Source organism: Oncorhynchus gorbuscha, linkage group LG22, assembly GCF_021184085.1.
Source record: "Oncorhynchus gorbuscha isolate QuinsamMale2020 ecotype Even-year linkage group LG22, OgorEven_v1.0, whole genome shotgun sequence".
In the NCBI taxonomy this organism is placed as follows: domain Eukaryota; kingdom Metazoa; phylum Chordata; class Actinopteri; order Salmoniformes; family Salmonidae; genus Oncorhynchus; species Oncorhynchus gorbuscha.
The window spans coordinates 11,780,141-11,806,786 of NC_060194.1; the positions used below are offsets into that span (position 1 = coordinate 11,780,141).

General features: G+C 44.4%; 2 protein-coding genes across 2 annotated transcripts in view; one reads left to right on the plus strand and one right to left on the minus strand.

The window, feature by feature from the left end:
- The window catches only part of LOC124010079 (protein phosphatase 1L), a 33,168-nt gene extending 17,581 nt beyond the window's left edge, over positions 1-15,587 (minus strand). The window contains exon 1 of the mRNA XM_046322419.1: positions 14,695-15,587. Within this exon, the coding sequence (XP_046178375.1) occupies positions 14,695-15,093 (399 nt within the window). The 5' untranslated portion in view covers positions 15,094-15,587. The remainder of the gene's footprint in view (positions 1-14,694) is intronic.
- Positions 15,098-25,272, plus strand: LOC124010078 (otolin-1-like). Its single transcript, XM_046322418.1, is given in 7 exon segments — positions 15,098-15,682; positions 20,631-21,143; positions 21,899-21,988; positions 23,875-23,946; positions 24,133-24,346; positions 24,348-24,657; positions 24,659-25,272. Coding segments are annotated over 6 exon segments (1,527 nt in total). The 5' UTR covers positions 15,098-15,682; positions 20,631-20,656; the 3' UTR covers positions 25,013-25,272.
- Positions 25,273-26,646: the final 1,374 nt, after the last annotated feature.

Sequence of the window (26,646 nt, forward strand, 5' to 3'; positions counted from 1 at the left end):
GCAGTGATAAATTCATGAACTTCTTTGAGGAAAAGATTATGATTATTAGAAAGCAAATTACGGACTCCTCTTTAAACCTGCGTATTCCTCCAAACCTCAGTTGTCCTGAGTCTGCACAACTCTGCCAGGACCTAGGATCAAGAGAGACGCTCAAGTGTTTTAGTACTATATCTCTTGACACAATGATGAAAATAATCATGGCCTCTAAACCTTCAAGCTGTATACTGGACCCTATTCCAACTAATCTACTGAAAGAGCTGCTTCCTGTGCTTGGCCCTCCTATGTTGAACATAATAAACGGCTCTCTATCCACTGGATGTGTACCAAACTCACTAAAAGTGGCAGTAATAAAGCCTCTCTTGAAAAAGCCAAACCTTGACCCAGAAAATATAAAAAACTATCGGCCTATATCGAATCTTCCATTCCTCTCAAAGATTTTAGAGAAGGCTGTTGCGCAGCAACTCACTGCCTTCCTGAAGACAAACAATGTATACGAAATGCTTCAGTCTGGTTTTAGACCCCATCATAGCACTGAGACGGCACTTGTGAAGGTGGTAAATGACATTTTGATGGCATCGGACCGAGGCTCTGCATCTGTCCTCGTGCTCCTAGACCTTAGTGCTGCTTTTGATACCATCGATCACCACATTCTTTTGGAGAGATTGGAAACCCAAATTGGTCTACACGGACATGTTCTGGCCTGGTTTAGGTCTTATCTGTCGGAAAGATATCAGTTTGTCTCTGTGAATGGTTTGTCCTCTGACAAATCAACTGTACATTTCGGTGTTCCTCAAGGTTCTGTTTTAGGACCACTATTGTTTTCACTATATATTTTACCTCTTGGGGATGTTATTCGAAAACATAATGTAAACTTTCACTGCTATGCGGATGACACACAGCTGTACATTTCAATGAAACATGGTGAAGCACCAAAATTGCCCTCGCTAGAAGCATGTGTTTCAGACATAAGGAAGTGGATGGCTGCAAACTTTCTACTATTAAACTCGGACAAAACAGAGATGCTTGTTCTAGGTCCCAAGAAACAAAGAGATCTTCTGTTGAATCTGACAATTAATCTTAATGGTTGTACAGTCGTCTCAAATAAAACTGTGAAGGACCTCGGCGTTACTCTGGACCCTGATCTCTCTTTTGAAGAACATATCAAGACCATTTCGAGGACAGCTTTTTTCCATCTACGTAACATTGCAAAAATCAGAAACTTTCTGTCCAAAAATGATGCAGAAAAATGAATCCATGCTTTTGTCACTTCTAGGTTAGACTACTGCAATGCTCTATTTTCCGGCTACCCGGATAAAGCACTAAATAAACTTCAGTTAGTGCTAAATACGGCTGCTAGAATCCTGACTAGAACCAAAAAATTTGATCATATTACTCCAGTGCTAGCCTCTCTACACTGGCTTCCTGTCAAAGCAAGGGCTGATTTCAAGGTTTTACTGCTAACCTACAAAGCATTACATGGGCTTGCTCCTACCTACCTCTCTGATTTGGTCCTGCCGTACATACCTATACGTACGCTACGGTCACAAGACGCAGGCCTCCTAATTGTCCCTAGAATTTCTAAGCAAACAGCTGGAGGCAGAGCTTTCTCCTATAGAGCTCCATTTTTATGGAACGGTCTGCCTACCCATGTCAGAGACGCAAACTCGGTCTCAACCTTTAAGTCTTTACTGAAGACTCATCTCTTCAGTGGGTCATATGATTGAGTGTAGTCTGGCCCAGGAGTGGGAAGGTGAACGGAAAGGCTCTGGAGCAACGAACCGCCCTTGCTGTCTCTGCCTGGCCGGTTCCCCTTTTTCCACTGGGATTCTCTGCCTCTAACCCTGTTACGGGGGCTGAGTCACTGGCTTGCTGGGGCTCTCTCGTGCCGTCCCTGGGTGGGTTGATTCACTGTTGTGGTCGGCCTGTCTGGGTTCCCCCCCCCTTGGGTTGTACCGTGTCGGAGATCTTTGTGGGCTATACTCGGCCTTGTCTCAGGATGGTAAGTTGGTGGTTGAAGATTTCCCTCTAGTGGTGTGGGGGCTGTGCTTTGGCAAAGTGGGTGGGGTTATATCCTTCCTGTTTGGCCCTGTCCGGGGGTGTCCTCGGATGGGGCCACAGTGTCTCCTGACCCCTCCTGTCTCAGCCTCCAGTATTTATGCTGCAGTAGTTTATGTGTCGGGGGGCTAGGGTCAGTTTGTTTATCTGGAGTACTTCTCCTGTCCTATTCGGTGTCCTGTGTAAATCTAAGTGTGCGTTCTCTAATTCTCTCCTTCTCTCTTTCTTTCTCTCTCTCGGAGGACCTGAGCCCTAGAACCATGCCCCAGGACTACCTGACATGATGACTCCTTGCTGTCCCCAGTCCACCTGGCCATGCTGCTGCTCCAGTTTCAACTGGCCTGGGCCCTAGGACCATGTCCCAGGACTACTTGACATGAGGACTCCTTGCTGTCCCCAGTCCACCTGGCCATGCTCCTGCTCCAGTTTCAACTGTTCTGCCTTACTATTATTCAACCATGCTGGTCATTTATGAACATTTGAACATCTTGGCCACGTTCTGTTATAATCTCCACCCGGCACAGCCGGAAGAGGACTGGCCACCCCACATATGCTCTCTCTAATTCTCTCTTTCTTTCTCTCTCTCGGAGGACCTGAGCCCTAGGACCGTGCCCCAGGACTACCTGACATGATGGCTCCTTGCTGTCCCCAGTCCACCTGACTGTGCTGCTGCTCCAGTTTCAACTGTTCTGCCTTATTATTATTTGACCATGCTGGTCATTTATGAACATTTGAACATCTTGGTCATGTTCTGTTATAATCTCTACCCGGCACAGCCAGAAGAGGACTGGCCACCCCACATAGCCCGGTTCCTCTCTAGGTTTCTTCCTAGGTTTTGGCCTTTCTAGGGAGTTTTTCCTAGCCACCGTGCTTTTACACCTGCATTGTTTGCTGTTTGGGGTTTTAGGCTGGGTTTCTGTACAGCACTTTGAGATATCAGCTGACGTACGAAGGGCTATATAAATAAATTTGATTTGATTTGATCTTCTGTAGTCAATATAAGGTCTAATGTGGGTCTCATCTTACAATACATGCATGGTGAACAAACTCCTAAGAAGTAAATGGCCTAGATAGAACATACTTTTTTCCCATCAACATAAATCCTTTAGTATTTCCATTTGTGAAGATAGACACAGTCACCATACTTAATGAGTAAACTAAAGTGGCATTTGTGACTTCTAAAATTCATGTGTAATAGTGTGTAAAAGTGTTTGTGTAATAACTATGTAATAGTCGCTCCCTATCCCAGTCTGCTGTCCCCACATGGTTCAAGATGGCCACGATTCTTCCTGTACCCAAGAAGGAAAAGATAACTGAACTAAATCCCTATCTCCCTGTAGCACTCACTTCTGTCATCATGAAGTGCTTTGAGAGACTAGTCAAGGACCATATCACCTCCACCTTACCTGCCACCCTAGACCCACTTCAGTTTGCATACCGCCCTAACGGGTCCACAGACGACGCAATCGCCATCACACTGCCCCATCTGGACAAGAGGAATACCTATGCAAGAATTCTGTTCATTGACTATAGTTCAGCATTCAACACCATAGCACCCTCCAAGCTCATCATTAAGCTTGAGGCCCTGGGTCTGAACCCCGCCGTGTGCAATTGGGTCCTGGACTTCCAGACGGGCCGCCCCCCAGGTGGTGAAGGAAGGAAACTACATCTCCAATTCGCCGATCCTCAACACTGAGGCCCCACAAGGGTGTGTGCTCAGCCCCCTACTGTACTCCCTGTTCACCCATGACTGCGCGGCCATGCATGCCTCCAACTCATTCATCAAGTTTGCAGACAACACAACAGTAGTGGGCTTGATTACCAACAATGATGAGACAGCCTACAGGGAGGAGGTGAGGGCACTCGGAGTGTGGTGTCAGGAAAACAACCTCTCACTCAACGTCAATAAAACAAAGGAGATGATCGTGGACTTCAGGAAACAGCAAGAGGGAGCACCCCCCTATCCACATCGATGGGACAGTAGTGGAGAAGGTAGAAAGTTTTAAGTTCCTCGGCGTACACATCACGGACAAACTGAAACGGTCCACCCACAAAGACAGTGTGGTGAAGTAGGCACAACAGCGCCTCTTCTACCTCAGGAGGCTGAATAAATTTGGCTTGTCACCTAAAACCCTCACAAACTTTTACAGATGCACAATTGAGAGCATCCTGTCATGCTGTATCACCGTCTGGTACGGCAACTGCACCGTCCACAACCGCAAAGCTCTCCAGAGGGTGGTGCGGTCTGCACAACGCATCACTGGGGGCAAACTACCTGCCCTCAAGGACACCTACAGCCCCCGATGTCACAGGAAGGCCAAAAAGATCATCAAGGACAACAACCAACCGAGCAGCTGCCTGTTCACCCCGCTACCATCCAGAAGGCGAGGTCAGTACAGGTGCATCAAAGCTGGGACTGAGAGACTGAAAAACAGCTTCTATCTCAAGGCCATCAGACTGTTAAACAGCCATCACTAACATAGCTGCTGCCTACATACAGACTCAAATCATTGGCCACTTTAATAAATGGATCACAAATCACTTTAAATAATGCCACTTTGATAATGTTTACATATCTTACGTACACTACCTTTCAAAAGTTTGTGGTCACTTTGAAATGTTCTTGTTTTTGAAAGAAAAGCATTTTTGGGTGCTTTAAAATAACATCTAATTCATCAGAAATACCATGTAGACATTGTTAATGTTGTAAATGGCAAACTTCCTCTAACTAGAATAGAAAGAAGAGTGGGAAGCCCCGGTGCTCAGGGGCGGAGCCAGAGGGGTGTCCGGGGTGGCATTGGACACCACTGACATCTGATTTGCCAACCCAACATGTAATTCGCTACTGGCAGTTTGATGCTGATTGACATCTCATTTCACCTCTTGTTGAAAGAAGCATTTCTTTTGACAGTCGGCGGCGCATTTTCAAATCGAGAATGAGGAAGAGAGAATATTAACGTTGGTTGCGAGATACAGAAGAATAAGAAGAACATACAGAAGAAGAGAGAATATTTCCACAGCTCCACAAGCTCTTTTCGCACTTGGCGAAAGCATCATATTTGAAGTAAGTTCATGTTTAGCATTGGGTTTAGGTTTCCTGAACAACTTTTACGAAAGTTGGGTCGCTGTGTAAGTTAATGTTAGACCTTTGGCTCCATTAACAGACAGTTAATCAGATAAGAGAGATCGGTTAACAATTTAGCCTAACATTATGTTTACATCTGTGCTAGTAATACATGCATACACAGTGCAGTGTCGTAAGTTACAGTATATGAATGTTTAGCTAATGTGGGGTAACTAGTAGGCTACAGCTGTCAGTGTTCAGCAAGTTAATGTTCAGCAACTTGAAATCTATTACCTCAGTTAGATTTTCGTACTTGAAATCAAAACGAACAAGTGTTACTATCAATCTGTTAACGTTACTCAAAAGACTACCACAATTTGCAGATAGCCTGTTTGCTATCGTAAAGGTGCAAGAAATTATAGCTAGCTAAGTTACTTACTGCAGAGCTGGGCTAGCCATGATCTAACTAGTAACTTAAGGTACAGTTATGATAATGGGGAGTTGTAATTAAGATTGAGATTGGACTAGAATGTGGGTAATTGGATGCTTAGATGTAACCATATTTTTTTGCATAGGGTCAAATAAACATGAAAAAAAGGGAGATATATCAGACTTCTTGTAACGGCTCTCTTCTATCTCCTCCTCTGACGAAGAGGTAGAACAAGGATCGGACCAAAATGCAGCGTGATGATGATTCATTATATTTTAATGAAGGAAAACCTATACATACAGAAACTACAAAAGTAATGAAATTAAATAATGAAAACCGAAACAGCCCTATCTGGTGCAAACACAAAGACAGGAACAATCACCCACGAAACACTCACAGAATATGGCTGCCTAAATATGGGTCCCAATCAGAGACAACGATAATCACCTGACTCTGATTGAGAACCGCCACAGGCAGCCATAGACTACGTAGCCACCCCACAAAACCCCAAGACAAAAAACACACCACAATAACCCATGTCACACCCTGGCCTGACCAAATAAATAAAGAAAACACAAAATACTAAGACCAAGGCGTGACACTTCTGTTCCTAAAGGACCCAATGGTAGGCCAGGCCTATACTTTAAACTACACATTTTTAGTTAGCAGCTATTAGTATCTAATCTTGTGAATCCCTTAATTACACATTTCCATAGAGATATGACACGTTATTTAACGTGTATTTCAGACATTTCAAGATCCAGAGAAGAGGGTCCTGTATCAGCCGTGTTTGAAAACATTTCCCAGAACTCAGCATGGTACTAGGAAAAGGGCTTTCAACAGCTCCTGGTATAAGGACAATTCATAGTTTGAATATTCTCTAAGTCAAGATTCAACTTACTGTTTCACCTGTAGGCATTTTTCTCTGCCCAAATACACCTGAATCTGCCTTCACACACAGTCAGGGTTTTGTAACTATGAAAAAGTCTCTGTTTAAAGATTCTGGGTTTAAGCTGGGTATGCTTGGAATCAGCCGAGAAAAGGGCTATTGACAGCAACTCGTCAATGTTAGATGTCATAAATGAGGACCGGAAAAAATAAAGATGAGGAAAACTGTACTTACATTAAAACAATTGCAGATATGCTCCTATTAACTGCCACTCAAAATATAGTGCAGAGAGGTCATCCAGAGTCTGATGACTCTCACGACAAGGGTCATTTTTTTTGGACAATCTTAGAAGAAATGGCAAAGCATAACCCATCTCATAGAGAAGAAGATGAATGCATGTGGCACTGCTAAGTCCACAAGTCACCAAATCTAGAAGGAAGTTGTTGAGGGCTGAGCTGAGACGGTACAAAGTGAAGTAATAAGAGAAGTCTTTTTTTAAGTGACGTTTTCAGTGTAATTGCAGATGAATCCAAAGATTTAAATAAAAAATGTCTTTAGTTGTCAGGTACTATTACAACGGGGCCATCCACAAAAGCTTTTTTACACTTTCAGTCAGCTGAAAGCTTAGATGCAGCAGGTCTCACAAAAATGATAATTGATTGCCTTGAAAAACATGGTCTGGACTGCAGAAATGATCTTGTGGGGCAAGACTATGACGGTGCATCCATCACGAGTTAAAAGCATTCTGATGTGTCTGCACGGATTAAAAACAGTGCGCGATTTGCATTTTATGTGCACTGTAATGCACATTGTTTGAATTTGGTTCTTGTCGATGCTGTAAAATCAGTGCCTGAGGCAGTTCACTTTTTTTGCTCTCCTGCAGAAGCTTTAGAAGTTTGTATCTGGCTCGTACGTTCATCTCAAGTGGCTTGCAGTTCAGAAAGAGACAGTCTCACAGCTGAGCTGCAGAGGCGTTTTTCAAAGAAGAATTGCGAGATAATGCAAAGGGTCCAGTCTCCCAACCCAAAGACTACAACATCCTTGAATGAGGAGCTTCTGTTTGCTTTTGCTCAGACCTTTGAGTCAGATTTAGAGGATCACAAACATGAGGTTCATCAAACCAAGCGGCTTCTTGATAGGAGAGAAAAGTGGAAGCGAAAGACCATCTACTCTCCTTGACTCTGTGTCTCTAGAACCTTATAAAGAGGTCTTCCATGAGCTATCTTGACTTTGTAAGATTTCTGTTGTTACACCAGTCAGCAGTGCTTCCTGCGAGAGAAGTGCAACACGGTGTACTACTCCCTTCACAGAACAGCGCAAACTGGCTCTAACCTGAATAGAAAGAGGAGTGGGAGGCCCCGGTGCACAACTGAGCAAGAGGACAAGTACATTCGAGTGTCTAGTTTGAGAAACAGACGCCTCACAAGTCCTCAACTGGCAGCATCATTAAATAGTACCCGAAAAACTCCAGTCTCAACGTCAACAGTGAAGAGGCGACTCCGGGATGCTGGCCTTCTAGGCAGAGTTTCAAAGAAAATATCATATCTCAGACTGGCCAATAAAAAGAAAAGATTAAGATGTGCAAAAGAACACAGACACTGGACAGAGATATGGCTTTTCTGTAATGTCTTTGAAATAGTGTGTAATAGTTTTGTAATAGCTTTGTAATAGTATATAATATCTTTGTAATAGCGTGTAATAGTGTCGGTGAGAAAGAGAATCCCGCCTCCAGGCTCACTGAGGACACCGGAGTGGCAGATGGTTCACCAGACATGTGGTCTGGAGGCTCCTTTGGGAATTCACTGACCCTTGACAGAAAAAGGGGGAAAAGGTTCACACCCATGTGTGTGACACACAAAGCCTCAAAGGCAGCCTCTCTGTGCGCATACGCAATTCAACTCCCATGTATTTGTGCTGATGACATCACAAGAAAAACAAAAAGGAGCACAAAGGGGGTGATCCTAGTTCCACCAAAAAGGTACCGGTAGGCTGCACACACAGGGCCTACTAAACAGTGAATAGGCCAGTGGAAACTGTATGACCGATTGCATTGCAGAGGATTCAGATGCCGCCTACTCAACTTCACTCTTATTCTGGTCATGGTTAGCATGTCCCCAGACTATTCTCTGTTTGAAGTGATTTTAGTTTGATGTATCCTGAAAGCTGGCGTGGGAACATGTTTTGTTTGGACCCCTCTCACTCCAAATCCAAATGAGAACGCTGTAATGACCATAGATATCTATGTTATTTAGTCACTTTATTTTATCAGAGAGTCCTACTGAGACCAAGGTCTCTTTTACAGATGAGCCCTGAATGACTTAAAATGACAGAGAGTACACACGTCAAAATGTGAATACAAAATGCAAGCAGAAAGAGAGGAAAAGACAGTCATAAAAAACAACAACACATTCATCAGTAATAAGGTCCCGAATTGCTCGAGAGGCACCAGAACATCAAATTTAAGAACATTTTGAAGGTCTTTTCACAAATAAGATGCAAGAAAGGTAAATCCAGCTTTCAGTTAACGCAGTAGAGACCAAAGGAGTTTCCAGAGTTAACCATCCCTGAGACCAGGTGTGGTAACTCGAATGTCTAAAGTTTAGTAAAGATGATCGGCACAGTGGGACTTTTAATAAAAGGGCTTTATAAATGAAAACGTAGCAATATATCAACCTGTGCGTGACATAAAAGATGGAAAACCAACTTTCTGGTAGAGAATGCAGTGATGAGTAACTAAAACTGTTGCCTGTAATTAAGCGCAGTGCGCTACGACAAACTGCATCTAATGGCTTTAATGAAGTGGCTGCTGTGTTCATATAGATGACGTCGCCATAGTCTGGGACCAATAGGAACGTCGACTGAATGATCTGCTTTCTACTATTTTGTGAAAGGCAGGACCTATTAATTTAGAAAAGTACCATTTTTATTCTCAGCTTTTTAACTACAATATACAGTATATACAAAAGTATGTGGACACCAAATACGTGGATTTGGCTATTTCAGCCACATCCGTTGCTGACAGGTGTATAAAATCGAGCGCACCACCATGCAATCTCCATAGACAAACATTTGCAGTAGAATGGCCTTACTGAAGAGCTCAGTGACTTTCAACATGGCACCGTCATAGGATGCCACCTTTCCAACAAGTCAGTTCATCACATTTCTGTCCTGCTAGAGCTGCCCCGGTCAACTGTAAGTGCTGTTGTTGTGAAGTGGAAACATCTAGGAGAAACAACGGCTCACTGTGTGGTTGGCCACACAACCTCACAGAACGGGACCGCCGAGTGATGAGGCGCGTACAAATTGTCTGTCAGCACAAGAACTGTTAGTCAGGAGCTTCATGAAATGGGTTTCCATGCCTGAGCAGCCGCACACAATCCTAAGATCACCATGTGCAATGCCAAGTGTCAGCTGGAGTGGTGTAAAGCTCGCTACCATTGGACTGGAGCAGTGGAAACGCGTTCTCTGGAGTGATGAATCGCTCACCATCTGGCAGTCCGACGGACTAATCTGGGTTTGGTGAATGCCAGTAGAACACTACCTGTCCCAATACATAATGCCAACTGTAAAGGTTGGTGGAGGAGGAATAATGGTCTGGTGCTGTTTTCAATGGTTCGGGCTAGGCCCCTTAGTTCCAGTGAAGGGAAATCTTAACGCTACAGCATACAATGACATTCTAGAGGATTCTGTGCTTCCAACTTTGTGGTAACAGTTTGGGGAAGACCCTTTTTTGCATCAATCTTAAGCAAGGCATCTAGCCCATCACAGATAGTAAATTGTTGAAATGAATACAAAGATTCACTAGAGAAGCTGACTGGTTAACCGTCGAGTCAGCAAGAGGCTGGCAGAGGGAAGAGCAGTCGAATGACTGACCAGGGTCAATTAAACCGCCGTTTCACTCAAATAAAAAGCCTGCCGAGATAAAATGACGATTAAAAGCATCACTTATCCCATTCTTGCTGAGGCAGGGAAGAAGAGGAATGTGTAGGCTTCAGTGCGTTTACTGTTTTCCAAAATTTTTCAAGGATCAGCAGCAGAGTCAAAGATAGAGCGTAATTCGAACACACATTGGTCCGGCGCCGACTGAGATGGCCGCCTCGCTTCGCGTTCCTAGGAAACTATGCAGTTTTTTGTTTTTTTTACGTGTTATTTCTTACATTAGTACCCCAGGTCATCTTAGGTTTCATTACATACAGTCGAGAAGAACTACTGAATATAAGATCAGCGTCAACTCACCATCAGTACGACCAAGAATATGTTTTCCGCGACGCGGATCCTGTGTTCTGCCTTACAAACAGGACAACGGAATGGATCGCATGCAGCGACCCAAGGAAACGACTCCGAAAAAGAGGGAAACGCGGCGGTGTTCTGGTCAGACTCCGAAAAAGGGCACATCGCGCACCACTTCCCAGTATTCTTCTTGCCAATGTCCAGTCTCTCGACAACAAGGTTGATGAAATCCGAGCAAGGGTGGCATTCCAGAGGGATATCAGAGACTGCAACGTTCTCTGCTTTACGGAGACATGGCTTACTGGGAAAACGCTATCCAGGGCGGTACAGCCAACGGGTTTCTCCACGCATCGCGCCGACAGAAACAAACATCTCTCTGGTAAGAAGAGTGGAGGGGGCGTATGCCTCATGACTAACGGGACATGGTGTGATGAAGGAAACATACAGGAACTCAAATCCTTCTGTTCACCTGATTTAGAATTCCTCACAATCAAATGTAGACCGCATTATCTTCCAAGAGAATTCTCTTCGATTATAATCACAGCCGTATATATCCCCCCCAAGCAGACACATCGATGGCTCTGAACGAACTTTATTTAACTCTTTGCAAACTGGAAAACATTTATCCGGAGGCTGCATTCATTGTAGCTGGGGATTTTAACAAAGCCAATCTGAAAACAAGACTCCCTAAATTTTATCAGCATATCGATTGCGCAACCAGGGGTGGTAAAACCTTGGATCACTGTTACTCTAACTTCCGCGACGCATATAAGGCCCTGCCCCGCCCCCTTTCGGAAAAGCTGACCACGACTCCATTTTGCTGATCCCTGCCTACAGGCAGAAATTAAAACAAGAGGCTCCCACGCTGAGGTCTGTCCAACGCTGGTCAGACCAAGCTGACTCTACACTCCAAGACTGCTTCCATCACGTGGACTGGGACATGTTTCGTATTGCGTCAGATGGGAATATTGACGAATACGCTGATTCGGTGTGCGAGTTCATTAGAACGTGCGTCGAAGATGTCGTTCCCATAGCAACGATAAAAACATTCCCTAACCAGAAACCGTGGATTGATGGCAGCATTCGCGTGAAACTGAAAGGGCGAACCACTGCTTTTAATCAGGGCAAGGTGTCTGGCAACATGACTGAATACAAACAGTGCAGCTATTCCCTCCGTAAGGCTATCAAACAAGCTAAGCGTCAGTACAGAGACAAAGTGGAATCTCAATTCAATGGCTCAGACACAAGAGGCATGTGGCAGGGTCTACAGTCAATCACGGACTACAAGATGAAATCCAGCCCAGTCACGGACCAGGATGTCTTGCTCCCAGGCAGACTAAATAACTTTTTTTCCCGCTTTGAGGACAATACAGTGCCACTGACACGGCCTGCAACGGAAACATGCAGTCTCTCCTTCACTGCAGCCGAGGTGATTAAGACATTTAAACGTGTTAACCCTCGCAAGGCTGCAGGCCCAGACGGCATCCCCAGCCGCGCCCTCCGAGCATGCGCAGACCAGCTGGCCGGTGTGTTTACGGACATATTCAATCAATCCCTATACCAGTCTGCTGTTCCCACATGCTTCAAGAGGGCCACCATTGTTCCTGTTCCCAAGAAAGCTAAGGTAACTGAGCTAAACGACTACCGCCCGTAGCACTCACTTCCGTCATCATGAAGTGCTTTGAGAGACTAGTCAAGGACCATATCACCTCCACCCTACCTGACACCCTAGACCCACTCCAATTTGCTTACCGCCCAAATAGGTCCACAGACGATGCAATCTCAACCACACTGCACACTGCCCTAACCCACCTGGACAAGAGGAATACCTATGTGAGAATGCTGTTCATCGACTACAGCTCGGCATTCAACACCATAGTACCCTCCAAGCTCGTCATCAAGCTCGAGACCCTGGGTCTCGACCCCGCCCTGTGCAACTGGGTACTGGACTTCCTGACGGGCCGCCCCCAGGTGGTGAGGGTAGGCAACAACATCTCCTCCCCGCTGATCCTCAACACGGGGGCCCCACAAGGGTGCGTTCTGAGCCCTCTCCTGTACTCCCTGTTCACCCACGACTGCGTGGCCACGCACGCCTCCAACTCAATCATCAAGTTTGCGGACGACACAACAGTGGTAGGCTTGATTACCAACAACGACGAGACAGCCTACAGGGAGGAGGTGAGGGCCCTTGGAGTGTGGTGTCAGGAAAATAACCCCACACTCAACGTCAACAAAACTAAGGAGATGATTGTGGACTTCAGGAAACAGCAGAGGGAACACCCCCCTATCCACATCGATGGAACAGTAGTGGAGAGGGTAGCTAGTTTTAAGTTCCTCGGCATACACATCACAGACAAACTGAATTGGTCCACTCACACTGACAGCGTCGTGAAGAAGGCGCAGCAGCGCCTATTCAACCTCAGGAGGCTGAAGAAATTCGGCTTGTCACCAAAAGCACTCACAAACTTCTACAGATGCACAATCGAGAGCATCCTGGCGGGCTGTATCACCGCCTGGTACGGCAACTGCTCCGCCCTCAACCGTAAGGCTCTCCAGAGGGTAGTGAGGACTGCACAACGCATCACCGGGGGCAAACTACACCACCCGTTGTTACAGGAAGGCCATAAAGATCATCAAGGACATCAACCACCCGAACCACTGCCTGTTCACCCCGCTATCATCCAGAAGGCGAGGTCAGTACAGGTGCATCAAAGCTGGGACCGAGAGACTGAAAAACAGCTTCTATCTCAAGGCCATCAGACTGTTAAATAGCCACCACTAACATTGAGTGGCTGCTGCCAACACACTGTCATTGACACTGACCCAACTCCAGCCATTTTAATAATGGGAATTGATGGGAAATGATGTAAATATATCACTAGCCACTTTAAACAATGCTACCTTATATAATGTTACTTACCCTACATTATTCATCTCATATACATATGTATATACTGTACTCTACAACATCGACTGCATCCTTATGTAACACATGTATCACTAGCCACTTTAACTATGCCACTTTGTTTACTTTGTCTACACACTCATCTCATATGTATATACTGTACTCGATACCATCTACTGTATGCTGCTCTGTACCATCACTCATTCATATATCCTTATGTACATGTTCCTTATCCCATTACACTGTGTATAAAACAGTAGTTTTGGAATTGTTAGTTAGATTACTTGTTGGTTATCACTGCATTGTCGGAACTAGAAGCACAAGCATTTTGCTACACTCGCATTAACATCTGCTAACCATGTGTATGTGACAAATAAAATTTGATTTGATTTGATTTTGATTTAAAAAGTAGCTTGATTTAGCTTTATTAATTGAGTACATCTGTTTCTCAATTGTCTGAAAGACTGCCAGTTAACTTGATTTGGCCCAGGACTGATTTCTCATTTGAATACGCTCAGATAGCTCAGAAGAAGGTTAGATCTATATTTCACTCTGAATTGTTTCAAATGGGCATGTTTATCTGCCAGAGGAATAAATATGGGGGATACATTTTGTAGAACTAATCCATGGTCAGGAATACAGGAGAAAGTGCCTAAATCAGAGTAGTGCATGTCATGTCTCCCTCACCGAGGGGATTTTTTAAATATGTTTTTATGTGTCTTCTTAATTAAATGACTATGAGTATTTTGCGGTTAATTAAACTATGAGTATTTTGAGGTTTCTTATCTCTAATACATACTATGGCACAATGACCACTGAGATCATATGCAAATACTCCACTGGACAAATATGTATGGTAGTTGTTAGTATGAATTCAATAAATCAATGAGGAATTAACAGGGTTTTTCACGTTTAGCCATGTTGGTTTTGAGATCAATTGAGATCGAATAAAATCAATGCATATACTCTTAAATTGATTTGAGGCCGCGGATTGCCAATCTATATTAAAATTCCAATTCCCTAAAATGGCCAACTCCGAGGAAAATGATGATAATGATGTTGACCGTTCAGGCCTATTTTAGGCTGTGTTTTTGAAAGACACCCACACCTTTGATACATACCTCACCACCGTGACCGTCAAATATCCCGAATATAGACGGATGACTCTTGTTGGTGATGTCCGTAAGCACCTCGAAGCGGTCCTCCATGTGGTCACGCCGCCCCTGAATGGAGTACACAGCTACATTGTTATTTTTGAACTCCCAGGTTTTGGAGAACTCCGCGTCTAGGACGCTCAGGCCCCCCAACCTGTCGTTCTGCATTATCTCCGCCACTTTCCCCTTCACCATCTTCACCGCATCCCGGCTAGACTTGACGATGGTCTTCACCTCGTCCGTGTGGAAGAAGTAACTCCATAAGGCCAAGCTAATGCATAGCAGAAACAATGTCTCTGGCCTCAGGAGGAAATAACGCATGATCCGACCCAAAAGAGACAACAGCGTCATTGTGTCTCCTATCATCACACGCAAGAAAACTACTGACTCTCGCTCCCCTCGTGCAATTCACTCCATTATATCCGTTCAATGGGACAATAAAAAACGTCCACCATATAAATGTCTGATGTCAGAACTGTTATAAATATATCTAATTGGATTTAAATGGTCAATCTATTCCCAGGATTTACTCAGCCGAATATAGCCACAATAAAGTGAAGAGCGAAGGAGAAACTAGGCCCGCTGTCTTGAAATATACACGCGAGACTGTCCTCCTGGCTCTCGGAAGGACAGCTGCTGCAAGAGGATCTGCCGACAACAAAAAAAAACGTTATGAATCCGCTTTCGTCTGTAGCCCATTGCAGGCTTCGCGAATAACGGGCGAAGACCCAGCGGAATGTGAGGACTTGTCACCGGGGGCGACGTCGGGGTTTGGTGGCCTCTTTTTGGCTTTACCCCGTTTCTCGTTTGGGAAATGCTCCTATTCAGCTTCTACTCATCCGCATCAACAACACCCCCCTTCCCCCCCTCCCTCAGTTTTCAACTCTAGTCTGGGATGACAGCGTGCGCAGCTGCGGCAGAACGTCCTGATGGATCATCACAACACTTGCAGCAAGTGAGGGAATATCCTTATTATTCATTATTTCTTAAATATAGCTTTCATTTTGTTCCAGTAGGCTTATTTAGTTTTCTTGAGGAATATGACACATTTCAGTCCGGTCTGCTTACTAAAATGTAATTAACTGTAGAGTTGTATTATCATTAAATGTTTTTATTGAAATGTTAGGGCTATTCAACTTATGACACTTGGGTATCAGGTGTGTTGGTGTTGGGATGCACATTGGTGGCTGTCGGGGAAAGGCTTAGTGACCACTGAACACTAACCTTAAACAGTACCACAAGTAATGTTGTCTTGTAGCCCTCTGGTGGCTGAAACAAATTTCCCTTTGTCTCTTATTGAGGTGAAATACAAATTGTCCCTCTAAACTGCTTTTCGACTGTAACGCCGGTGTTTCACTAGTGTATACATCCATATAGTACTAGGGAAATTGTGTTTCCATATCTAGGACTGACAGTGAGGGCTTGTGAATCAACGACCTCTGCATAATCAAAACAGTTGATATTGAAATATATATATATATATATATATATATATATATATATATATATATATATATATATATATATATATATATATATATATATATATATATATATATGATATATAAATACAAATATATTTATTTTTTCTATATGATTACGTTGACAATGTAAGTAATAATGAACTTGCCATGTCAATAAAGTAAATTGAATTGAATTGATTTGTGAGAAGGTGTGAAAGTTCACAGTTAGCCATTGTTATATAATGCCCAGTGAGACACAAGTACTGGCCCGCATAGATGGAAACAGAAACGTCTAAGCCTTTTGGATATTTCATTTTGTTTTTAGAACCTTTATTTGTTACCTTGTCAGCTCGGGGATTCGAACTAGCAACCTTTAGGTTACCGGCCCAACGCTCTAACCACTGTAGTAAATCCTGTATGGAAATGGAATTCAAAGTTACATATGTATTTACATCGTAATTACATAGGCACGCACATTGTGTATACGTTGTTACAGGCCTCTTACACATTGTGGGGTTGCCCATTTTCAAAGATTTGCAAATAAACTCACAATGGAAATAATTATCATGTAAGGGAAGGTCTAACCACAATTAAGTTAATGAATTACAATACACAGAAAATGTTTATTCTGTAATTCCACAAACTGCAAATAAATTGTCACAGGCTAGTAGTCCAGAGGCCTGGCTGGGAGTCTTCTTCCTTCACACTGAAACCAAGACACTGACATTGTTGCTTTGAATCAAGATGTTACTCTGCTCTATCTTGACTTGTTTATTGAAATCTGCATCAATGCTACAATGCAACAATGTGAACCTATGCTGTAATACTGGCCTACACTGAGTGCACAAAACATGCTCTTTCCATGACATTGACTGACCAGGTGAATCTCGGTGACATTAATGTCACCTGTTAAATCCACTTCAATCAGTGAAGTCAAAGGGGAGGAAACAGGTTAAAGAAGGATTTTCAAGCCTTGAGACAATTGCGACATGGATTGTGTATGTGTGCCATTCAGAGGGTGAATGGGGCAAGACAAAATATTTAAGTGCCTTTGAACGGGGTATGGTAGTAGGTGCCAAGCGAACCGGATTGAGTGTGTCATGAACTACAACGCTGCTGGGTTTTTCACAAATACTAATTTCACGGTACTCATTTCACGGTACTCATTTTGTGTGCCGGTGCTGTTTATATTTAGGTGCAGGAGCTCCACTAAACTTTTGAGCTAGTATTCTATAAGAGGAACCAGAGCTCCAGCAGTAGAACATTTGAGGTGCCGGTACTCTGCTCCAGTGAGCTCCTGCCCAAGTCAACCACTGGTTTTTCACACTCAACAGCTTCCCATGTGTATCAACAATGGTCCACCACCCAAAGGACATCCAGCCAACATGACACAACTGTGGGAAGCAGTGGAAGCAACATGGGCTCCTCTTTTCAGTTCGCTGCAGCTAGCGACTAGAACGAGCTGCAACAAACACTCAAACTGGACAGTTTTATCTCAATCTCTTCATTCAAAGACTCAATCATGGACACTCTTACTGACAAGTGTGGCTGCTTTATGTGATGTATTGTTGTATCTACCTTCTTGCCCTTTGTGCTGTTGTCTGTGGCCAATCATGTTTGTACTTTGTTTTGTGCTGCTACCATGTTGTGTTGCTACCATGTTGTTGTCATGTTGTGTTGCTACCATGCTGTGTGGGTCATGTGTTGCTGCCATGCTATGTTGTTGTCTTAGGTCTCTCTTTATGTAGTGTTGTGTTGTCTCTCTTGTTGTGATGTTTGTTTTGTCCTATATTTATATTGTATTTTAAAAATTTTAATCCCAAGCCCCCGTCCTTTCAGGAGGCATTTTGCCTTTTGTTAGGCCGTCATTGTAAATAATAATTTGTTCTTAACTGACTTGCCTTTTAAATAAAGGTTAAATAAATAAATGGGCCAGCATCCCTGTTGCACGCTTTCAAGGTCTCGTAGAGTCCATGCCCCGACAAAGTGAGGCTGTTCTGAGGGCAAAAGGGGGTGCAGCTCAAAATTAGGAAAGTATTCCTAATGGCTGGTACACTCATTGTATATACCATGTCAATACACACTTTTTTAGCACTATGTAATGTAGCATGGGTAGCCTGGCTGACACAACTGACACAGTGAGAGAGAACTGTGACACACTGGTCTGGAAAGGAGCCCATTGTTAGTGCAGTATTCGTACAGAAGTTGTCTGTTCACCCTGTTATCATCCAGAATGTGAGGTCAGTACAGGTGCATCAAAGCTGGGACAGAGAGACTGAAAAACAGCTTCTATCCCAAAGCCATCAGACTGTTAAATAGCCATCAATGTCCGGCTTCCACCTGGTTACGCAACCCTGCACCTTAGAGGCTGCTGCCCCATAAACATAGACTTGAAATCACTGGCCACTTTAATAATGGAACACTAGTCACTTTAATAATGTTTAAATACTCTTTACATACTGCTTTACTAATTTCAACTCTATATACTGTATTCTATTATACTGTATTTTAGTTTATGCCACTCTGACATTGCTCATCCTAATATTTATATATTCTTTAATTCCATTCTTTTAGGATGTGTGTATTGTGTGTATTGTTGTTAGATCTTACTGCACTGTTGGAGCTAGAAACACAAGCATTTCGTTACACCCGCAATACCATCTGCTAAACTTTTGTATGTGACAAATACAATCTGATTTGATTTGAGCTTTGATTGGTTCTCTCAAAGTGTTTTGTCCATGGGGTGGGAGGGGGGGGATCCATCAATTGTATTGAAAGGGGGCAGTGCTCGGGGGCTGTATGTTTCTGTCTATGTTGGTGTTTCAGTGACAAAGAGACAGAGGAGAACCAATCAGTAAGGATCAACTAATCTTGCTCACAACATCCTGGAGCCTTTCCAGACTCTGAAGTCGGGAAGATTTTGAGTTAAGGGTCAGCCAGGCTATAAATGGACCAAATTATTACCAAGCTCTCATTGGGATATATTTTGGGGGATTTGGGGTGTCAAACTCATTTCCTGGAGGGCCTTTGGGTCTGCAGGTTTCACTCCACAAGACAGAATTGGTCGAACCCAGAGAATTCACTGCAATTTTGCGCCACACAATGGTCACACATGCATATTCATCAGATGTTCTCACTTTCAAGAATAAGATCTTAAGGCAACAGCCGCTGGATATCAAATGTGAGCCTAGATTTGTTGAACAAAGGTCTCTCTATCTTAACTTCCTTTGGTTGATTCTCTCCCTCTCTGTTGAATGAAGAACATAGTTGCGGCCTACCCCAACCCTGTAGCTCACGGCTTGTGGACATTCAGAAAAAAGCACATTGAGAATGTGATTACAGATCTAAAGCCATTTAAGGCTACATGTACCCAACCTCCCAAAAAATCCTTACCTCAGAACACCTCTCCAGGTGACTATCCCATTAAAAATGAATAAAAAGTTGCACTCTGTGTCTGCATTGATCATGACTTCATTCACGGGACAATCAAGCAGGGTCATGTTTCGGCGTAGGAGACCTTCATCAGAGCCTTGAGTAGGAACCTGTCATGAGGCACCTAAAGCTTCAGAGGAGCACATGCAAATAGTGACTGCTGGTGTTGGTTTCACAGACGAGGCCACAGTACAGCATCGGAGGGGGTTCAAACTTCAAACCTCAAACCACACCTCATCCGGTGTCAAGGTAGAGGGTTGACATCCTACCCATAAAGCCCTCTGAGAGGAGTTGTAAATGTCAGCAGTACTGGGTTTCCTAAAGGTTGGTGGGATGTTAGATCAAGGTGGTTATGGAGGCTCGTTTGAGAAATGTATCCCTCCCTCTGCGGTTGTGTTTTGGTCCATTCCGCTTTGAGGCGGTGCCAATGTGGTGTGGTCGCCCTGATGCCTGACCGTACGGTCCTGCCACCATCTCATATGGGGTATGATCCATTACTAACAGGTGTGTGTGTGTGTGTGTGTCTGCGTGTGTGTTCGTGCGCATGCACGTCTGTTTGTGGCAGCCATATAGAACATCATATCACACATCACAAAGACCCAAGGTGAAAGGAAAGAAAGTCCTGTGTTGTAGTATGTTATTCTAGCACTTCATGACCATATCCCTCAGGTTCTCACCTTGTGTCCATGCCAACCCACCCTTCCTCCAAATCCCAGTGTATCCCTTGGTCTCCTCTCATTGGTCAAGCTACGGAGGCAAGAGGCTAGCAGACACAATAAAAGGGAAGAGTTTTGTTGTTGAAATCACCAAATGCAGGGAATGGAGTGAACAGCAAACCATTTAATTTAAAGGTAAGCACAGAGTGCTTCATTTGAGGTCACTTTGTATGTGAGGTAACTTTTTTGTTTAGGCCAGTCCTCAGAATTGTTCATGAACTTATAGCTACTTGTTACTAAATGTGATTTACTACCTTCATCTATGTTTATTCTCTCTCTCTCCACTTCTCAGATCAATGCACACCAAAAGCCGCTGACATGCCCTCTCTTCGTTTGCTCGCCATTCTCACAACCCTGCTTGCAGTAGTCTTGATGGCGACCCAGTCGTCCGCAACCAGAACAACCCGCAGACCAAAGCCTCAGAATACCAAGAAGCCCCCTCGCGGAGGTGGTACCGGAGGAGGGGGAGGAGGTGGCGACCAGCCGGCCCGTCTGGGCTTCAGGCAGACCACCACTACCATGGCCCCCTCCAGTAGCCTGGGCACCGACGAGACCACAGAGGATACCATGACGGACGCCTACTCCTTGTCCCCCACTGACAGCACCACCTACGCAGGCGACGCCTACCCCACAGAGTTCCACACAGACTCCATGGCGCTCCCTGGAGCCGGCATGGGAAACTACACCCTGGACTACAGCCACTGCTACTTAAACGTCTGCGAGTGCTGCCCGCCTGAAAAGGGCCCCGTGGGGCCCCCAGGGGAGAGGGGGCCCCCAGGGCCTGGAGCGGAGAGGGGTCTTCCAGGTAGACTAAAGAATATAAATTGGCGGCCTCCCGGGTGGCGCAGTGGTTAAGGGAGCTATACTGAAGCGCCAGATGTGCCATCAGAGACTCTGGGTTCGCGCCCAGGCTCTGTTGTAACCGGCCGCGACCGGGAGGTCCGTGGGGTGATGCACAATTGGCCTTGCGTCATCCGGGTTAGGGAGGGCTTGGCCGGTAGGGATGTCCTTGTCTCATCGCGCACCAGCGACTCCTGTGGCGGGCCGGGCGCAGTGCGTGCTATCCAAGGTTGCCAGGTGCACAGTGTTTCCTCCGGCGTCCTTCCTTCCTTCCTCCGGCTGGCTTCCGCGTTAGATGCGCACTGTGTTAAGAAGCTTGGTTGGGTTGTGTATCGGAGAACGCATGACTTTCAACCTTCGTCTCTCCTGAGCCCGTACGGGAGTTGTAGCGATGAGACAAGATAGTAGCTACTAAAACAATTGGATACCATGAAATTAGGGAGAAAAAAAGGGTAAAAAAAGAAAAAAAAGAATATAAATTGTGTCGATTTTAGTACAGAGTGACTGGATATTGACCATAACTCGTAGTCTGTGTTTGGTGTGCTTTCATACAGTATGTTGTGTGTGTGTATGGAGGCTCTTTAGAGAAATGTATCCCTCCCTCTGCGGTTGTGTTTTGGTCCCTTCCGCTTTGAGGCGGCTCCTCATATCCTTAATAGCTCCTCATATCCCCAACCCCCCTACCTCTGCTCTTCCCTCCTTCCCCCTGTCTTCTTTCAGGTGTACCTGGAGAGAAAGGTGATGTGGGACTCATGGGACCTCCTGGACTGGATGGTATGCCTGGAGCTACTGGACTTGAAGGAGATAAAGGTTAGCTTGCCAACTCTCAAATACAACTTTTAAAGGACCCCCACAGAGGCCACTGTTTCGGCGTCATTTCCAGACCTAGAGAGGAAATGCCCATTTTGGTTTCACCTCCGAAAAATGAGGAAGGCTATTTATACATATTCATGAGTTAGGTGTAGGAATTTCCACGTGGAGATGATAAAAATCAAAGATGGCAATGACAGCTGTCAGTGTAGCTAGCTAGCATGCTTACCTTATCTAGCTAGTCATTTGTCTAACCTTATTTAGCTAGCTAGCCATCTTGCTAACCTTATCTCGTTAGCTAATGTTATCTCCATAGTTTTGGCATCTTCCAAAGAGATGCCTCACAAGTCCTCAACTGGCAGCTTCATTAAATAGTACCTGCAAAACACCAATCTCAACATCAACAGTGAAGAGGCGATTCCGGAATGCTGGCCTTCTAGGCAGAGTTCAACTGTCCAGTGTCTGTGTTCTTTCGCCCATCTTAATATTTTATTTTATTGGCAAGTCTGAGATATGGCGTTTTCTATGCAACTCTGCCTAGAAGGCCAGCATCCTGGAGACGCCTCTTCACTGTTGACGTTGAGACTGGTGTTTTGAGGGTACTATTTAATGAAGCTGCCAGATGAGGACTTGTGAGGCGTCTGTTTCTCAAACTAGACACTCTAATGTACTTGTCCTCTTGCTCAGTTGTGCACCGGGGCCTCCCACTCCTCTTTCTATTCTGGTTGGAGCCAGTTTGCGCTGTTCTGTGAAAGGAGTAGTACACAGCGTTATAAGAGATCTTCCATTTCTTGGCAAATTCTCACATAGAATAGCCTTCAATTCTCAGAACAAGAATAGACTGACGAGTTTTAGAAGAAAGTTCTTTGTTTCTGGCCATTTTGAGCCTGTAATCGAACCCAATTGCTGATGCTCCAGATACTCCACTAGCCTAAAGAAAGACAGTTTTATTGCTTCTTTAATCAGTACAACAGTTTTCAGCAGTGCTAACATAATTACAAAATGGTTTTCTAATGATCAATTTGTCTTTTAAAATTATAAATGTGCCATTGGAACATCGGAGTGATGGTTGCTGACAATGGGCCTCTGTATGCCTATATATTCCGTAAGAAATCAGCCGTTTCCAGCTACATTAGTCATTTACAACATTAACGGTGTCTACACTGTATTTCTGATCAATTTTATGTTATTTTTATGGACCAAAAATGTGATTTTCCTTCAAAAACAAGGACGTTTCGAAGTGACCCCAAACTTTTGAACAGTAGTGTGTATATATGTGTTTTTTTTAAATACAGACTACCTTAAAAATAAGTGACACATTTTCTGGTAAAGAATGTGGAGGTGCAGAAACACACAATCATCTCAGTCATAAAGAGGAATAACTTTGAAGCTGTTTCTGATTCATAAACAATTCCATGCTGGTGGGTGGTAACATTAAAGCAAAGCCCAGCCCTGAATTGAAACCTAAGACAGAAAATGATTTGTATTTCATATCATAGGAAAAGACACCACATTTACATGGATTTTCACAAAGTGGGCAGTTCAGATTTGTCACTTCAAGCCCAAATATATCATACTCTGACTAAAAGAAAGGATGAGTTATTGACTTACATCGTTGTTCAACATCATGGGTAAGCTCTGGTCATCGTCTTTCAAGCTAAAGAAAAGTGGTGTAGGTGTTTAAAGAATGTAATCTTAGTTTCTACATTTATTGCCCAAAGCGTTAGCTACTATGCTATCTGTTATCTCGTTATTGAACACGTCGCTTTCTGGTGCTGATTTCAACAAATCTGTAACTTTGATCTAAAATGGAGCATTAATTCTGGGGACTGATATCTATACCCACACGTTTAAGATACCAATCCTTTTCTCTTTCTATTTGATAGGTGACAAAGGCGATCAAGGAGACACGGGGATGCCTGGTGCTCCAGGGATACTTGGGAAAGAGGGACCGAAAGGTATACAATGTTCGCTAGGTGTTATCAGAGTAATGTGTGGAGGCAGAGTAGCTCTAGTATAATGCTATTGCTAGAAGACCACACTCTATTAGGGGAGAACAGTCATCTTATTAGACTGAATGTCAACTGTTGTTTCACTATCAAATACTTTCTTGCTACAGTAAGTGACTAATTTCATTCTCACAGGTGACTTGGGCCCCAAAGGAGAAAAAGGAGAAACAGGCCTCCCTGGCTTGAAAGGAGACCTGGGAGAAAGGGGAAAGCCTGGGTGGAATGGGACCCAGGGCGAGAAGGGTGACCTGGGTAAAATAGGCCCTGCAGGTCCCTCCGGGCTGACTGGCCCAATGGGACAGAATGGCCAAAAGGGAGAGATGGGGGAGTGTCCAACTGGCGAGAAGGGAGAAAGGGGAGGCAGGCTTGCCTGGCCCCCCTGGGCCGAGGGGGTTGGTGGGACCCCCGGGAGTAAATGGAACCAATGGTCTACCAGGGCCTGTAGGTCTGAGGGGTCAGCTAGGCTCCCCAGGAGGGAAAGGGGAGGCAGGGGGGCGGGGGCCCCCAGGCTTGAGGGGCATGCCTGGGCCGAAAGGAGAGAAAGGCCCCAAGGGCCCACGAGGTGTGCGGGGTCCCAAGGGCCCGCAGGGGGAGACCGCAGAGCAGATACGATCTGCCTTCAGCGTGGGCCTCTTCCCCAGCAAGTCCTTCCCCCCCTCCAGGCCTTCCCGTCAAGTTCGACAAGGTCCTCTACAACGAAGAGGAACACTGGGACCCAATGCTCAGCAAGTTCAATTGCACCCACCCCGGGGTCTACGTGTTCTCCTACCACATCACCGTGCGCAACCGGCCCCTGCGCGCCGCACTGGTGATTAACGGCGTGAAGAAGCTGCGGACGCGTGACTCCTTGTACGGTCAGGACATCGACCAGGCGTCCAACCTGGCTCTGCTGCGTCTGGCATCGGGGGACCAGGTATGGCTAGAGACGCTGAGGGACTGGAACGGAGTCTACTCCAGCAGCGAAGACGACAGCACCTTCACCGGCTTTCTGCTCTATGCCGACCCCAAGGCCTGACCTACGACCTCGCCTGTGAGCCCGGCTTCACCTCTTCATGACCTGTATCTGACAACTCCGCATCCCCTCCAAACGCTTTGCACCACTCGGCTAAATCATCTCTGTCAATGTTGCTATTGCTACTGCTGCTAACTATGCTTCTGCCTATTGCTATCACAACAACCTGACCAAATGCTTGCTGTAATTTGGATGGGAAAGGCTGTAACACTTTATGCAACGCTTACGCGCTCTGACAATGCAATAAAACACTGCTAATGCTTGAAATGAATATTGTGTGTGTTTATAGATTTGAACATATCTAGACTTTACTGATCTTAGCCTTCGATTCAATCAGATCAAGCGTTACCGGCGATAGCCAACACAGTGAGCAGCTGCTCTTACTAATTGTCACAAAGCCACACCTGTCCAACTCGCATTAGAAGTTCAGAGTGAGAAAGTGTAGTCTATACATAAATAATGTCGCAAAATCATAAAACAAAAATAACGAGGATTTCTATTAGCCTAATCGAGGTGTAGAGTACATCTCACATTCCAGTGTTTGAAATTGTAAACAAGGCTGCATGGAATTTCTACTAATGCGTCTCCATGCAGCCAATGGCAATGTCCGCTTTAGGTTTAACATCAGGAGCTACTTGTGGATATGGCAGCTCTAACGCAGTTCCAACTTCGACACTGCAAAAAACAACCGTTATGCGGATGTCGGCCAAAGCAGACCTGGTTGAATAGAGCCCTTAGTTTTGTCAACTGCCCAATCCCAGCTCTGATTAGGGACAGTTTCACCCATTAACTACTTGAATGTGCTCCTCACTGTAATGAGCCTTCGTCATTGTTGTGTCATAGACATACAGCTCCAAGGTCTGGGAGTGATGGTGGTTGATGTGTGAATGCATTATGTATTACAGCCTACTAATGTACTGGTAGTATATGGTCACCACCAAAATATGTCTGACTGAAACGGACATTTTCTTTCTACCACTAGAGGGCACTGGGATATCACAGTTTGAAGAGGAGGGCTGAATGAGGATCGTATTGATTGTACAGTATCATGTAAAAAAAATCATGTTTAAATACATGAAAATAATGTTGATATTCCCGAAAAGGAATATCAACAGCACAAACACACACACAAGCAAAACCTATTTGTGTTACACTATCCAAGCACCAATAGCCAAATAGAATTAGAAATCTAAATAAAGCAGGTTTATACTCTGTTTTTACTTAAGCAATAATGCACGAGGGGATGTGGTATATGGCCAATATATCACGGCTAAGGGCTGTTCTTGGGCACGATGCAACACAGAATCCATGACCAGTCTATGACCTCCCTATAATGACATGAAGTCATCTTCTTGGAGTTGGATGGAGGGAAAGCAGACTATTGAGATTATTTATTTAAAAAGGCATTTAAAAAAAAAGCTAAACAGAAATGCATGGAATAAAATATATTCTCTTTCAAGTTTTTTTGTTTTGAATATTTAAACTGGTGCATGATATAATTAAAAATAATAATAATACATTTAATTTGTAAAGCGCTTTTAATTACAGTGTTATCTCAAAGCTCTACATAGGCAAAAAATAATGAACACATAAATTACAGCAAAAACTATTAAATCATCATACATTTAGTACCAAGG